This window comes from Drosophila santomea, chromosome 3L (assembly GCF_016746245.2).
Source record: "Drosophila santomea strain STO CAGO 1482 chromosome 3L, Prin_Dsan_1.1, whole genome shotgun sequence".
Lineage (NCBI taxonomy): Eukaryota > Metazoa > Arthropoda > Insecta > Diptera > Drosophilidae > Drosophila > Drosophila santomea.
This window is the reverse complement of record NC_053018.2, coordinates 16,779,545-16,797,296: the sequence shown is the minus strand read 5'-3', so window position 1 is coordinate 16,797,296 and position 17,752 is coordinate 16,779,545. Positions and strand designations below refer to the sequence as shown.

Here is a 17,752-nt window from a genome sequence, read left to right as displayed (position 1 = left end):
CTGGAGGTTGGGGGTGGCTCTGGGGGTGGTTTCTCTCGCGCGCTCTCGCTCTCATTGGAGTGCGCGGGTGTGGGTGACTGCATCCTTTGGCGGCAGGCTGGCAATTGGGAAAACTGAAAAGCCGAATCAGTCTACAGAAAACGCGTACGTGGTGCAGAAGTAGCCGCGGGTGGCTACCACAGCGTCGTTTTGGACTTGTCGGCATGATCAATTAAGTGTAACGCCCCGTACAAGTTCTGTAAGTTTCCAGCTGCAACAAAATCAATCCAAATTCACGAGAAGCAAATGAAAGCCAAACCAATGCAAATAGCAATCTGCCGATTTAGTGTGTCCAAAGTGTTGGAAATAAGTGACAAAACCCGAGGATTTGAAAGCCAATAACAATCAAAAAGTGGTGGCAACACAAACATATAAAATCAAGGATAACCAAGCTTATTTTGTATTTTTATAAGCATAAACGCTGTGCTAAAAAACCCAATAAGTGCTTTAAACTCTAACAAACTAATTAAGTATTAAATAATTACAAATTTTGATACTAGCCCAAAACATGCCTTGTTCAAGGAGTTTTCTTTCGCTGCGCGCATATTATCGCAAAACGTTACGCTTAGGATTAAAGATGCTCTCTCTGGCCAGAGACATTGTGAGTCCCAGCTACGAAAACTGTAACCCAACATAATCCGTGTACCGGATGTAAGATTATTGAACTATGCCCGCTTGCATTGGCCACCTAAAAACCAAAATTACAATTGGCTTGAAAAAAATGAAATCAAAACAAATTTGAATTGGCAAATTAAAACTGTGTTTGCTTAATGCTTCCGAACGCTTCAAATCCCCCACATATACCGAGTGCAGTCAACGTTAATTTCCAGCTCAAAAGTACCATATTAAAGATAATAGAATCTAAAAACATTTTATTATAAAGATATATGGAAACTAAATGACTGCATTTGATCCTTTTCCTCTTAATATACCCCTCCATATGCATGTATGTATGTATAGAACACCAAATAACTTCTGAATAAAATCATTAAGATTTCGTTTTTAAATAATGCAATATAACTTAATTGAATAACTTTAATATTTCTACAATTTCTAATTTCCTACTTACTACATATGCTTAAATTGCAATCTGATACATCCTTTATTAAGTTTAACTGCACCATAAACAACTATGAAATTATCTAAGGAATACCATAGGTTTATGGCCAGAAATTATAATCTTTTTTTAAGAATACAACTCTAGATTATGGAAAACTTTACTTTAAATTTATGGTTATTATTAATAAATTTTCACAGACCATAGGTGTTGATTTACTGTACTCCGTTTCCTATAAGAATTCTATATTGTGGAAATTGGTTTTAAAAAGCATTTAAGTTAAGGATTTCCTTATATTCACCAATGTCTAGCATTTTGTGTTCGAAAAGCATAGCCCCCAAATTATAGATGCGATTTTTGACTGATATAATGACGCACTTACACGCACACACAGACAATGTCCAACGAAGTTGGTAAATTTAATTGGAATAATAAATGGTTTACTTGTGTGTGTGGTGTCTGCTGCTCTCTCTCTTTTTTATGAAACAAAAGTGCACGATGCCTGATATAGGTGTCATAAAGTTTTATTAATAATGAAAATTGTACTAAAAACGAGGCCATCCGGAATGGGACAATTTATTAAAAAGTCTCATTAGCTCACGCTTTTATCGCACATCGAGCATACGCCACGAGGTCCCCTTACGGGTGCTAATAACGTAAAAGCAGAGACGAGAATAATAATAATATGCCCGGCTCTGGGCTGCGATGCGATAAAGTAAAATTTTCGATATGGACATGATTAAAATGCCCACCCCGGTTACCAGGTTACCACCCACTTTTTATGACATGGCAGAGGCAATAACTGGGCCGTCGGAGATTAAGTATTTTTAATGCGACTGACAATAAAAATATAAAAATTTCAACGATAGCATACAGCGACGTCAGCAGGCCAAATCAATTTCAATAACATATGAAGATATATCTATTGATATGTGTTTTGCATGTGTCTGTTGTAAATATCCAGCGGACTGATATTAAGTCACTTGCCATGTGCTCCTCCAGCAATATTTATTCGCTGAAAATCAATAAATTCCACACAGACACACACTCGCAAAGCGAATATTTTTCTTTTTTCTCATTTTCTCTTTGCGCTGGCGCTGCGGCTCATTATTAATATAAGTATATACTTGTATACATCTGTATGTATAAATGATTTTTTTACATTTTGTTATTTGGCAGGGCTCAGAGGATGGGGGTTGGCTTAAGTGTTTTTCTATTACGCCTTTTGCACGAATTCCAGCTTGGCCAACACACCCACCCACCCACACACACACCAACACACACATACACAGTCTTAGAGCCACCCACCTCCCCAATATTATATTTGCTTTTAAATATTTTGATATACAGCCCAGTAACTCACACACACACGAGCACACTCACAACCAGGCATTTTCTCATAAAAATTCGTACTCGAATAAGACGAAGTAGCTGCACACACACATACACACCCATCAACCCATCCACCCACACACATACAAGCTGGGCGAAATGTAACCCGCAGGCATTATGGGTTAAGGGCGGTGGAGGAGAGGGGGTGGGGCCACATGGCAATACTTTGAGCAGCAGCAGGAAAATAATGTAAAGGATGTGCCTGGGCCACCATGGAGACCAAGCCGACTGTAACTGGAAAATAATAATTTTTTCTCCCTTTTTTCCTTCATTTCTCGCTTTCTCCGAAGAGCACCCACACCACCCACTACACCCCACCCCACTTTCATCCCTCCTTCTGTATATTTGCCGTTTCTTTTGAGTGTCAGAAATGGAAAAGAAAATAATTTGATGGTTTCATAAACTCGCTTCAGGGGCCAAAAAGGAAGGCGCGGGGTGGTTCGGTTTTCCCTTTGCTGTGTGGGTGTGTGTATTTCTGATAAAATTGCAAACTTCTCCCCGTCCCCCTCCCCGTCACTTTGTGTGTGTGCCAGTGTGTTTGAGGCAGAAGCTAGAATTTATGGAATTTTTGTGCTTTTGTATTCTTCTTTTTTGGTGAAAAGTTCTCGGACGATAGATTTTTCTTACAAAATATTTTGCAGCATACTTATGGGGGTGGCTTCTGCCAAATGTTCATCATGCCGATGGGGCAGTTGATAAGGAATACAGTATCAGTCTCATTAGAGCCAAGGAAAACACTTGCCTTATTATAAACATGACTATTATAACCCCTATCCCCTCTCCCCTATCCCTTCTAGCCATTTTCCACCCACACATACGCACTTGGGCTGGTTTGTGTGCACAGCATTTGTCCTTGTCTATGTGTTTGAGTTTCATTATTAATTTTCCTCGTTTTTTCATATTTTTGGTATTTTTATTTTATCACACACAAACGCACACATACGCAAGGGGGTGGAACGCATACACACACACGCATTTAGTTTATTGTACAAAGTAATATTTGATAGAAAAAAGTTTTAGTGTCCGACAGAGATGGAAATAGTTTTTGTTGGCTTTTCGCTTTTCGGTTGGTCGGAAAATAGGTTTTGTGTGCGTATGTGTGTGTAGGAAAAGAAAATGGTTGGGGGAAATTAATTTTTCACTTCGCGGCCCATGCGCCATGGAGATGTGAAAGTGAAAATGATGGAAAAATATCAAACGGTGAACGATTTTGAGGCCTTCGAAGCCTCTCATTACGCGCTTTTCCCCACCGCACCCCATGAATTCATGTTGTTTGTTTGCTTTTCCTGCGCGTTCATTGGTTTCTAATGAGATTTCTTACTAATGAGCTGAGCACCTAGAAACTGGCAATGTTTTTCCTTTTTTTTTTTCCTGTCGTTTACCTTAGGGCCGTGTGCAAAGGATTTCTGCTAATACTTCAGAGAAATAGGAATTCTGGGAAATTGTTTCGACACACTTCTGATTTTTAGCATTTCATGTGATTACGAATTCGGAAGAATCGAGGCGGTTTTCTTTTTCAGTTATGGCGCTGGTCATTACATTGCATAGATTACTGCAGTATTTAATTCTAATTGCCTTAACTTTTTTTGTGCAATGATGGTTCGTTGGTTGCTACTTGAAATGGATATAAAATTTAAAGGCTTATTAGCACATCCTTTAATTCTCTCCTTACACATTTGAATTTTCAAAACCCTCACTGAATAAATGATTTTGTAATAAAGGGACATTAAAGTAACGCGCATTTCAAGCAAACTAATTTGTCGCACACATTTCCCGCGGAAAGGCGACACCAAAACCCGTCCCCTCTGAAACATTCCTCCCCCGCACAAAGAGGAAAACTAACAAAGATCATTACCCCCGAGCTGAGGGTTGATTTTCCAATCCCCCGACTCGTTATAATTCCCATTTCCATTTACATTTTTGAGGCCACGCATAATTTCAATTTGATTTTCATCAGAAATATTAATTGCAGTCCCCACACCGCACTTGGGCGGGGGTGTCCTGTCAGGATCTGCTTTTGAAGGCGTAAGTGTGGCATATGGGCTCAAAGGGCGTATCAATCATAAGCGACATTTCGTCAGGACACGCTAGGCTAAGGGTGCGAAGTGGGTTGGGTCCAGTTTGAATTTAAATTTAATAATTACTATTATGGTGTCTAACGAGTTGGGTGGGTGCTACGCCTCTATGCAACCCATTTAATTTGAGTTTCTGGCTAAAAAAAAGCATGTACGTATACATAAAATGTTTCTTTTAAACATATTTTCAAGTATGCATAAATATGAGAACATATGTATGTATATTTATAGCTACTCTGATGTAAAAGTACTTATGAGCATGTAAGACGTAAAGTGGTTTACAATCGGAGTTGTTAATTGTACATTGAAAAGTAAAGTGGTGACGGAGTCAAGGTTCCCTTTCCACAATCCCATTTATCCCATATGGTTTCTAAGCAAAAGTTTGATTAATTGGATCCAAACGCATATATACAAGAGTTGGAACGGCAATGTAAGACTAAATAATTAGTTTAATTGGTGGACATAAAAGATATGTTAAAAACTGGCATTGCTCGGTATAATAAAACTACAGGCAATTGCAATTTATTCTATAATGACTTGTCCGCACCACTTGCGGTTTGTTTACATTCCGCCCGCTGCAAGGACATGCGCCTACGAAAAAGGGGAAGCCCCTCTTTTCGGGTGATGCGTGCGTGCTAGTGCCTTCAGTCGAGTGACGGCGAAAGTGAAAGTGCCGGCACCGACAACGTCACAGTGGACATGTGTGAGAGTGAAAGTCAGTGGAAAAACCTTGACCACGACCACGGCGGCGACCAGGTCATTGCAGACCAGGCCGAGTGGCTGGCCGGGGGGTTTGCGGTCCGATCCGATTCGATTCGATTCAGCTGCCGACCAATGAGTTGCCAACTGCTCCGTTCCGACTGTTGCTGTTCGACTACTTTGCGAGCCTGGTTCGTTCAACCGGCGATTTTCCATCCACACTCGTACACATATGGCCGGCTGCTCCAACAAAAAAAAAAAAAGAGAGTCACCTTCATGGCGCAGGCGCAGATCCCGATGAACACCGCAGGACGTTTGGGGCAACGGGAGAAGTCACTTTCACTTTTTCGGCCTCTGATGTGTGTTGAATGCCGAGTGCCACAAGGATAGGGGAAAATGAGAAAGGGGTGTCCAAGGTTGGACCCACACGCACACATATGCACTTGCAGCAGACATGTCCTTCGTCGATACACAAGTATCTGTAAGTCAATCCGTCAATTGGGCAAAGCAAACAATCACTAGCCGTATCTCTGGGGATAGCTTGTGACTCAGATTTCCACTGAAAAAAATCGTATTCCCTTTGGGGATTACATTCGAATCCGACTTCATCACAAGTTATTTATTTGTATGCTTCTTTATTATTCCTTAGGCAAAATTGGCTACAGTCGTATGCACTTATGTCCTTTCAAGTGTAGGCAAATTCCAAGCTGTAGGCCATTTGCCTCAACTCTGTAGAAGACTGGAACCAACGTCTTTAAATATATTTTATTATGTAGATATTATTATTATAAATAATTCAAATGGAAGTGGGTTAGCTGAATTTTTTGCAGCTCAATGCAATTTTTTTGTGACTTAGAAAAGATAATCGACAATCAATTAAAAGCTTCAACACCCATATCTTTAATACTAAAAAAGAACAATAAATGTAAATCACCACTTTCCCAACTTTTATTTTCTTGATTTTCTTTTTGAAAGATTTGAGTTGTATTTCATTGCTTTCCTGAATAGAAACTGTTTTACCCAACATCTTTTGTCATGGGAATTTACAACGCGTTTCACATCTAAAGTGCCTTTCCAAAGAGTTCCCTACAATACGTTTAGGTAATCATGTTATTAAAAGACTATTACAAAAATCCTTCGTCAGTTATCCCTAAAAAGGATTAAAAAGGAACTACTTACCTGGGTGGAGATTCTGATCCATTCTTAGTCCGCAGAAGCCTTTCAATTAGCCAATTTCAACATTAGAGAACATTGAACAACCCCCAAAACCCTTTTGGAAAATATTTATTCGATTCCTGACTACCCAAGTCAAGAAGTTTCAGCCTTTGTTACAGGAACTTCAAAGAAACCAAAAGAAAATGTGACTCTTTTCATTGGGAGCGCATAAATTAAAATAACAAAAATATAACTGCCGGAACACCAATAACAACGACGGTGGCACACGAACTTCTGCAGTAGGAAAAACAAATTGAAAATCCTATCGAACAATGATAAATTGGCACGACAACAATAATATCGGGGGAAAACCTTCCAAGTTGCGCGGTTGTTGCTCATTCGTGTGCCGCCGTCCCTTTCTTTTGTAGTCGTAGTTGTAGTTGTAGTTGTGGTGGTTACTGAAAATTTCAAAAAAGAAAAAAAAAGAGAGGAGGAAAACGAAAACGAAAAGGGGCGGAGCAATAATGGTTTTCCGGGCAGCGCTGCTCAGTTGTCGCTCTATGGATTTTTTTAAGGGAAATTCTATGATTTTTGATATTTTGGGGTGTTTTATTGAGGTTTTTTCCGTGATATGGGTAGGGGCCCACTATGTGTGTGTGTGTGTGTGCTCGCGCATTAAGCGATATGGAGGGTTAGGCCTGTGTGTGTCGCCGGGATTTTAGTATCATTGCTATTTGCTGTTTTGATTTTCAACCGGCAACTGGCAATTGATAGCCGATATTTTTTGTTATTCCGCTGCGTCATGCGGCAGTTGACAACGAGCAACCCACTTGGCAGGACACGATCCCGACACACGCCAAAGAGTTCTGAAACACAAAGTGCGCATGCGCAAAAGCGACTTGCACAACGCGAATATAAAGAGAGCATCTCGAGATCACCGATCGAAAAAATAATTTTTTAAAATGCTCGGTAAACTTTTATTACAGTGACAATAAGAAAATCCAACGATACAGTATTGAGGATCTTTTAAAAATCGGATCTTTAAAAAACATACTTAATGAGTAGGTGGAATTGTTATACTATTGTGATGTGTTATTGTGTTATTGTTAAGTGATCCCATTAAAGTAAATAGCTGATCAGGGAATTCCCTAATGTTCCCTATCTTATAAATCTTATTGGAAAATAACATAAAAGTGCTGAAAGTACTTTCAAAAATTCTCCAATTCCAGTTTTGAATTATTTAAATCATTTAGCTTAATAGTATATTCTTCAAGGTATCTATAAGATTATGCTTCCCGTTTCAGTGCTTCAACTTGCCACCTTTTGGCACTCCACTTGGAATTACCTCTGAAATTCCATCAAATATCTTTGCCAGGACCAAAACCAATCCGACGTTATTGGTTTTCCCTTGGCCTGTGTCAAGATTATGTTCCGAATCCTTCAGCCCCTGCTTCCTTCGCAACTTGGTTGATATGTTGGTTTGCCAAATTAGCCGCTTCTCTGGCGAAGTCTCAAAATATACAGTGCACACACCCACACTCGTCATATACATACAAGCATAAATACCTAGTCGAGGAGTATATGGTTTTGTTTACACTCTGTTGGCATTTTCATTTCGAACATTTTTCTTGGGCATCCTCCGCCTGGCACGAAGAGATGGATATAAGGCGGGCAGGCAGGCGAAAAAAATCAAATAAAATAACATCAAACTACCTTAGGCTTTATAAAAATCCCAGTCGAAACACAAGCGAGTGCTGCTGCCCACACACACCAGCCCACAAAGATACTGAAGAGAAATGCGCACATCCTGGCAGGCATTTTTGCTTAACTCCTCAAAGTGGCAGGTCCGGGGTCATGGGGGGTTAAAAGGGATCGGGGGATGGGGAACGGGGGAGGGGGGAGGGGGGTTTCGGCCTGAAGAAATTGTATAAAAGCAAAGTCAACAACAACTACAACTACAACGACAACATGTAGCTGGAGAACCAATTTCCAACCATGGAAACTTAATTTATGTCTGCAGCATAGTTGAGAATATTTTTCTTTCTTTTTCCTGCCCTCCGCCTGCCTCCCTCCCCCCAACCCATCAAACTTATTTCCCCCTATCCTTTGACTGCGCCTCCTTCGGTTTCTCCTTTCTGCCTGAGCTCAAATAGGAAAAAGAATTTTCGGTTTATTTCGAAATTTTTTCATGCACTGAAAGAAGTTCAAGTCATTTCTTAATGTACTCTTAAACGGTACAAGAATTTTGGCATACTTAAACAATTAAAAGAATATTATTATTGAACATTATATCTCTTCATTTATAGTTTGTTTCTTAGAAGACTTAAAAAGTATATTTCATTTTATTTAATTCCTTCAATCAATTTATTTGTTCATAATTATATATTATTCTTATGTATTGGAAATGCACATTAATTATTGATAATTTCACTTAGTGTCTCATAAATTTGTCTCTGTGTGTATCTCCGCCTATTTTTGCCTCCCTGTTGCCAGGCATTTTCCCCCTCACTTTCCCATCTTCCTTCCTATTTTCCTTTTTGCTTTTCTTGAGAATCAAATTTATTTTACCAAGTCATGTTGAAGAAAATTTTTATAAGTTTTATGCTTGACTCAAGTGATGGTGTTGGCCGGGGGGCGAAAAGTGGGTGGCAAATCGCTGAGTGTCTGTGTGCGTGTGTGTCCGTGTGGTTGGCAGGCGCAAAAAGTTTTCTGTGTGCGGCACACAAGCACACACACCAACATACAGCAACACACCCACACACACATACTCGGTCACAAGAAAATAAGCAAAATTTGTATTCCTTAAATCGGATGACTTTGTATAAATTTTCGTGTGCGCCACAATGGGGTTGTGTGTATGTGTGTTAGTGGGTGGCAGCTGGGGCTCATAGTAAACAAACAAAAAGGAAAAAAGTTTCCTTTCCCCCTATGTGTAAGCTATACATATGTATATATATATAATGGAAAAATTTTTCATAGAATTTGCACAAAAATGAAAAAGTGTAGCCACAGCAAAATAGTATGGGAGGTGGGAGGTGGGTGATGGTGGGGCATTGTGGGTGGGAATAATGATTATGGAGAAGAGGCAGCAGGAGGCGGACAGAAGCAGAAAAATGAAATTAAGCGCATACGGAAATGAGACACAAATATTCTGCGTGTGTGTGCGGGCTTAGGCGATTGTGTGTGCGTGTGTGTGTGCAGAAGAAATATTTGAGTGGCATTCAGTTGAAGCCAAACTAAAATTGAATGGAATCCTTCACCAAATATTCTGCGTTCTTTTTACGTTTTTTCTCTTTGCAAAAGTAATGCGATCTAAGCCTCAGTTCATTCGTTATGTACATACACTGGAAAAGAATAAAGGGACTTGTGAATAAGTGGATTTGGTAGCGAAAAGGAATTGGTTACTGTGTCCTGTTGTTAAAAAGATTATTACATTTAGTTGAACTTATTCAAAGGAACATTTAGGGAAAATGTATAAGTCTTGATTGCCAATTAAAAATAAATCACTTTCCTTACCATTAACAAAACTGTTGAAATGGGTTTAGAACTCTTCCGTTGTTTATTAACTTTTCCTTATTGTTTGAAACTGTTTCTTTAGTTACTTAAGGATTTCTTTAATCCATCGCATATGGTGACTATATTACATACATGCACATAAATAACTCTTGTCCCATTCCTTATCGAAAAGACCACCCGCTAGCATGGCTTCGACTTCAATTAAAAAGTTCTCCACTACAATGTTTCTCCCTCTCCATCTTCTTCCCCTGCCCCGCAGTAATATCATCCAAAATGGCTGCATCCATATATGCCACCCCACCGCCAGATCTGAGCAGCGAGGACACTGCTCTCTCCGACGTCTCCAACTCATCGACACTCAACACGAACAGGAACAACCACACCAGCGGCGACAACAGCAACAATCCACATGAAGCCGCAGGAGCAACACCCACAGCCACGTCAGCCACAACCAGAGGAGCAACAGGAGCAGGAGGAGTGGACAGCTCTTCACCCGTCGCCCATTTGGTGCCGGCAATGGAGCTGGAACTGGAGCCGAAGCCAGCGGGAAGCGGAGCAAATGAGGCGGACCAATTGGAGGAGGCGGCGGAGGATGGGCGCAAGGATGTGGATGCGGAGGAGGAGGCTGGCGATGCCAACATGGCCACCATGGCGGCAGCCATGCAGCTGCAGATCCTGGAGGCCCTGAGTGATGCGGCCAAGAAGCGACGCAAGCAGCACAATCCCAGTCGCTTGGAAGCTCTCAATTTGAGTGGAGAACCCACTGGTGAAGTGGGTCAAAAGAATGCAGACTCCTCCACCTTGGACTTCGAGGAGAAGTTGTCGAAGATGTTCCTTCCCAAGTCGATTGAGCAGCTAAAGGAGACCTTCGAAATGCTGCAGCACCAGAAACAAGCAGAGGGGCAACCGGAAACGGGAGAGGAAACGGAAGCGGAAGCCATGGCAGACATATCAGAATCCACCAAGCAGCGCGAGAACCCATACCACACTTACTGCAAGCAGTGCGGCGAGAGTTTCGAGACCGAGTTCAAGTTGAGCCTGCACATGCTGCAGGATCACGGCGAGGAAAGGTCCGGCGATCAGGATCCCGCTGACTTCCTGGCCTCCATCAAGGTGAAGCTGGAGCGCGCCGACATACCCAGTCCGCAGCAGGAGCAGAATCTGCAGCACGACCTCACCAATGGTCATGGCAAGGACTTGGAGCGGGAGCAGGAGCACTGGTTCCAGGCCATGCAGGCGCAGCACCACCCACACGGGCCGCAAATGCCGCCTGCCTTTCCCTTTCCACCAGAGGCAGCCTTGGGACCAGCTGGCTACCTGCCACTGCTCGGCATGTCCGGGTTTCCAGGCGTGGATGGCCTGAACCGCCCTCCACTGAGGATCTTCAATCCCGAGGCCTACTGCGAGCTGTGCAACAAGGAGTTCTGCAACAAGTACTTTCTCAAGACGCACAAGGCCAACAAGCACGGCATCTTCGATCCCGTGGGCGAATCCAGCACCAGCAACTCCTCCAGTCACCACAATAACAACAACAATAGCATCACCAGCAGTAACAACAATAACAGTGGTCACCCCAATCCCAGCATGAGTTCCATGAGCCAAATGTTCCAGCTGCAACGGGAGGCCCAAGTGCCGAAACAGGATCCCACACCAGCTGGCGGAGCATCGAATCCCGTGGCCTCAGTGCACTGCGACATCTGTTCCAAGCGTTTCACCAACATATTCGCCATGCGTCGCCACCGGGCCAAGCAGCATGAGGCACCACCAGTGGCCCAAGTTTCACCCAACTCCCAGGCACCCATGCAATCGCAATCGCACAGGGGAAGTCCCAACGAGCCACCACAGCCGACTATAAAGCAGGAAATGTCACAGGAAGCGGAGATCAAGCCGTATCAATTGCCCGAGGGTTTCCGCGAAGACTTCACCCTGGAGCAGGAGGAGCTGAGCTTTGTGCCGCCGCCACGAAAGTTGCCCTCCCATCTGCAGCAGCAGGCGAAGGACTCGAACTTCAATCCGGACAAGCTACGTCGCCTGGGCGTCCAGTTTCCCGACTTCTTCTGCGAGCTGTGCTACCGCGAGTATGCCAATCGGTACTTCCTACGCACTCACAAGTGGAAGCGCCACGGTCTGTTTGTGCCACCCGAAGACTTGGCTCTACAACCAGGTGGCAAGGATGAAGCCCAGATGGCGAGTGCTTGGCCCTTTATGCCACTCAATCTGATGCTGGCCAAGGCAGCAGCAGCCACTATGGATCAGCAGGAGCAGGAACGCGAACCGGATGCGGAAACGGAGTCAGAGCAGCCCAGTAAGAGGATCAAGTTGGAGCAGGGACAGACACCGCCGGAGGGATACGACGAGGATAAGCTGAATGGTTCGGTGGTGGGCCTGCAGAATCTGCAGAAGCTGCAGTCCATGTTGCAGCAACTGAACGACATCAATGGCAAACGCCCGCTACCCTGTCATCTGTGTGGCCAGGAGCAGGAGAATCAGTATACCTTGAGGGCTCACTTGATGACCGAGCATGCTGGCCAGATGCAACTGCCCATGCCCATACCGATTCCACTGCCCGATCAGCAGGGCCCACATCCCATGGCCAGTCTGTACCATGCCCAGGGAAATCCGCATACTCCGCCGGCTCCGGGTGCCAGATCCCCGCCAGGTTGTGATCTGCGCTGCCAGCAGTGTGATCGTGACTTTGCCACACCCCAGGAATTCAAGCAACATATCGCCGAGGTGCACTTGGGCAGAAACGGAGGGCTGAGCGGAAGTCCGCTGCGCGATGGTTTCTTCACACCCGAACGCCCAGTGGCGCCGTCAGCGGGCGGACCCGGAACCCCAACCGCTCCCGCTGGAAATCGTCCACCTTATACCCTAACACCCACGAGCAGCTACTGTGAGATTTGCAACAAGGAGCTGTGCAACAAGTACTTCATGAAGACCCACATGCAGCGGATGCACGGCATCGAGATCGAGAATGGCGCCCAGATCGGTGGCGTGGTGTGCAACATATGCAACAAGGAGCTCTGCAGCAAGTACTTCCTGCGCGTGCACAAGCACAACACCCATGGCATCATCGAGGAGGGATCCCCACTGCCACAACCAAGGGGTCAGAATGGAGTCAAACTGGACGCAGCCGCCGCAGCAGCAGCATCAGCATCACAGCCATCGCAAGCGCAGCAGGATCAGGACCTCAATGTCTCACCACCCACAGTGGAGGGCAGTGGCGGCAGTTCATCCAACTCTGCCCACGAGGTGTGCCCACTCTGCTCTCGCCAATTCCGCAGCTTCAAGTGGCTGCGATCGCATCTGATGAACGAACACGGAACCGCCGGCGTGGAACGCCTCCGGGAAATGGAAACTACCCAATCCTCGACGCGCAGCAAGCCCAACAGTCCCACGCTCAAGATTCCCAACGGAAGTGGCAGCAACCCAGGAGCAGCGGGTGCCGGAGCCGGAAATACCGCTCCCAATCTCGCCCAGGCACTGCAAAATCTCAATGCCCAGCATCTCTTTGGCCAAATGCAACAGCAGCAGATGCCCAAGATGCCGCCGCTTCCATTGCCCGCAATGTTTGGCGAACAGGCGGCCAGGTTCAAGGAGTACCAGTGCTCACTGTGTCCCTTCACCACGCCCTACTACGCCTTCTTGTTCATCCACGAGCGATCGCATGCTCTGCTCAACAACGGCGGTGAGGGCATGGAGTTGCCCATGGAGACGCCGCCACCACAACCCACTAGAAGTTCGGGTAAATCACGCAGTAAGTCCAACAAATCCGTGGTGGCACCTCCGCCTAGCAAGTCCGAGGAAACAGAGCCCATCCTGGAGCCCACCAATCTCAGCACCTCAGCGCCAAAGGTCGCATCTCGTTCGCCCTCAACTGGGGCAGGATCTCCTCCCGCCTCCTCTCCAAAGGCAACCAGCTCAACTTCGCCCAAGATTCAACGCCGTCGATCCACCTCCAAGCCACCAACGACGCCAAACGCACTGGGCAGCACAACCGGCGGCCATCGGTCGGCGGCCACCTCGCCCTTTGAGGGCTGCGGGGATTTGGCCAACGGCACTGGCAAGCCGGCCAGCTATGCCCAGCCGGATGGGGCAGAGGAAGCATATCAGATGCAGGCCTTCCACCTGCAGCCCGCCGACGCGGACTCCGAGATGCAGTTCGCACCTGCCCTGGTGTACCTGCCCGTCCGCGTTCGCGCTTCGGAGTCGGCCACGCTCAGCTTCCGGCTAACACCTGCCTAAAGGTGCCACATGCAACAGGTATAGTGTTGCCAGCGTAAGTTCAACCCATAGAAACCAAAACAAAGAAGCCCCACAAAGTCACGGGATTGGGACACTCTAAAGAAACTTTTGCTCTTTTAAATCAATGTCTGTCTTAAACTCCAAGATATGCTAAGTACTTTCAGCGTTTTTAAGATGAAAGCAAATCCATGAGTGTTCCGATCCCAGGAACTCCCACACCCCCCACTAAATAGTTAAGCAAACGAAGTTAGGAACTTGAAAAAGACAAAATAGTGGAACTACAAAAGACTGAGTGCGCATATTAGTTGAGCTCATTATTAATCTTAAATATATACAAAATCCATAACACAACAATCGATCAATATCTAAGCCCAAAATCGAGCCCAAAATTCGACCATGTCCAACATGGCGCTGATCAAATCTACAGCCTATAAAACACAAGAAGAACAAGTCCGTTTCAGCTGGCAGCACTGTGCTAATCATCAAAATAAGATATATACATAAATATATATATATTTTGATAGACGCATGACAGAGCATTAACCATAACATACCGCAACCTATAACATACATATATCTCTAGTGATTAACTATCAAAGTTCCTATGCGTAATAGTAATCTATCGCAAACGAGTTGCAGAAGATGAGAGAAGAGGGGAGGAGATGGTCAGAGGAATCTAAATACGTACATAGATTAGGCGAGGGGAAGGCAGAGAGTGGAGGGTCCATACCCATTCAAGGAAGTACCATATATACCACTTAGAAGGAATATATATCGTAGTAGCGGCATAAAATCAAAATTACAATTATACATTTCTCAACTAGATATGAGGTGGGTTTGTCGTGCTTAGATTAGGACTAATCGGTCGCGGGGATCGAAACATATATATGGCGTATTAAAAATGCTATGGTAAAGCTTCAGCACAAACAAATTGCTCAAAATCAAAATCAAAATGAAAACCCTTATAGCGAAGACTACACTTTTAGGATGTTTTTAAACAATGGCCCTGGAGAGCTTCACTTCCTTTAAATATCCCCTAGAACACACTCTTACATTAGCCGTATCTGAACCAAGTTATATCCAAGGAAATGTCTTCACTAAAGCATAATAATTCCAGCGCACAATGTGTACATATAAAGTTGTTAAAGATAACACCATGAAAGTTCAGATTTTGGGTAGTCAGATAGATGAAGGGGAAACCAACGCCAGAAGGTAAAATTTAAGAACATTTAAACAACTCAGGGCAAAAGTACAATGACCATTAGTACTTTTTTATACAAACATATTTAGAGAAACAAAAAACCAAAAACCAAAAGCATACGCAAGTAAAATATTACCATAATAATAAATTAAATATATTATGAAACGTTAAAAAGATAACAAGAATGCTACCTCAGACGGACTTGAAAACAATAATTTAAATAAAATGAATTTATAAAGAAAATCTACGATTGAAACCATTGAAACCCTTCAAGCTAAATCTAATTTCATGTAGTTACAAGACTTTACCTCAAACAGAATTACACTTTACTTTATTCTTTAATAATAATACTTTATTCTAATATATATCCTATGATTTATTTATCCATTATGCATTCTAAGTTAAAACATTCCAAAGACAAGAACTAGTCGCATAAACGAAAACCAAACCATTCTAGTCAAACGGTTAAGATAAAAATAGTTTTAAATATTAAACAGGAAGCCAAAACAGATCCATCAACTCTTCAGTTTTGGGTGACGATTCTCGCAGATTATTTTTTAGTGTTTAAGAATTTGTTCTTTGGCGAGAAGAGTTGCCCGAAATGAGTTGAATGATCCGTGAAGAATTTGGGTCGGCGAAGAACTATTTGCTATATTCAAAATTTCCTCTTTTAAAAACGTGTGTTTTTTAAAATGCTGCGTGCCTTTTAGCAAATACTTCGCCGAGTCCACAGCACCAAAAATTTGAATTAAAACTCCAAAATCGAAATGAAATTCTACAAATATATAGATCGTAAAGAAACATTTTATTTTACATTTCACTTATTTCTTAGTTCTTATATCTTACTTTAACTGTGTACATATGTATCGAATAAATGTCATGCAATTTATATTTGTTAAACTTGAGTTTCTTTTATTATTTCGATGTTGATTTCTGATATCCCAATTTGTAAGCCATCGCATGTACTTTTTTATAACCCTGATTGAAGTGTGCCGGCCTCGAGTCCAAGGTCTTAAAAAATCTGTATCTTGAACTTATCGCCTGCGAAGTTGTCGCCGATAGGGGAAGACCCTCTCCTTTGTTTCGTTTTATATTTTGGAAAACGTTCCCATAGGGGACCTTCATTTTCCGGGGTGTGATATGCTGGTCCAACGCCTTGGCGACTTCAATTATTAAATTGCCATTTGATTCAATTTGTCAACAATGGCTTGAGAGCCTATCTGCGACTTGTTAATCATTTTAAAAAACTCACAAGCAGCTGCCTTCCCATTCCTTCCTCTCTCTTTTAAATGCAACCGAGAACAGCACCCTCATAAAAAATTGGAAAATATAAAAAAAGAAAACATAATAAGTGAAACTGTTTCCGGCTTTGGGTCAGGCCTTGACCAACCCCCTGATTAGAATGTTTGCATTAAAAAATACATCTGTATGAATGGCTATATTCCGTTGGAAAAAACCGAGCACCGAAAAGTACGATAACAAAAACCCAGCATGGTCATGTGAGGGTCAAGTTGGAGGGTCGGGTCAGCAGCTGCAGTTGTTCGAGTTTTCAAAAAAAAAAAAGTTCCTAAGCCGGAATCCAAATCGATATTGCCATGGTTATTGATTTAATGCAGCCACCCTGTGGGACGCGAATCTCGCCAGTTTTGGCAGTTAATTATTTGTCACGTGTCCATGCAAATTTCTTTCCATTGATTACGGCCAGATATTCGATACTTTTCCGACTGCCGAATGCGGACTTTCCTGCAGTGCAATTAAAGATTGACTCGGGCAACAACCCCCCGGTTGGCCAGGGGATGGTAGGCAAATTTCATAAATATATACATTTTTCCGCGATTTTCCCCGAAATGTTTTCTATTGAATTTTTATGGCAATTTGGGAAAATCTGCCGCCCGGAATTTTTGAAGGGCGCAAACAATTGTGCAAATGACCAAAGGCAGCGCTACCCCATGGTGCATTTGCATCGATTTAAGGGTGACCGCCGCTATTTGCATGTTTAAAAGTGAACTGGAAAAATTGCAATTTATATAAAAATAAAATGAAAAGAAGAAAAGAGGAGAGAAAAAATGGCAAGTGCCAAGGGTGATTTGGCAGCCACCCCATGCAAATTCTTTGTTTCCGTTGGACTCGGGTTTTTGGCAATGGTTCACCATTATTTTTATTTTCTTACATTTCGGCATGACTGCAACCCCCACTCGGCAGAGCGCACAAACTAAAAACAAAAATTGACAAGGATATGTTTTCTTAATCTAAAGCTAAATAAATTTTACAACACAAAACCCAAAAACAACTTGCAACGTACCTTGAGCATAAATCAAAATTTTGTATGACCTTCGGTAGGGTCACGCTGCAAAATGCAAAAACCACAAGAAA

The 17,752-nt window shown here is 43.2% G+C and overlaps 1 protein-coding gene across 1 annotated transcript; it reads left to right on the top strand.

The window, feature by feature from the left end:
- Positions 1–566: 566 nt before the first annotated feature.
- On the top strand, positions 567–16,128 carry LOC120449849. The gene is made up of 2 exons (XM_039632508.2): positions 567–640; positions 10,193–16,128. The coding sequence occupies exon 2, from the start codon at positions 10,207–10,209 to the stop codon at positions 14,176–14,178; it is 3,972 nt and encodes a 1,323-aa protein (XP_039488442.2). The 5' UTR covers positions 567–640; positions 10,193–10,206; the 3' UTR covers positions 14,179–16,128.
- Positions 16,129–17,752: the final 1,624 nt, after the last annotated feature.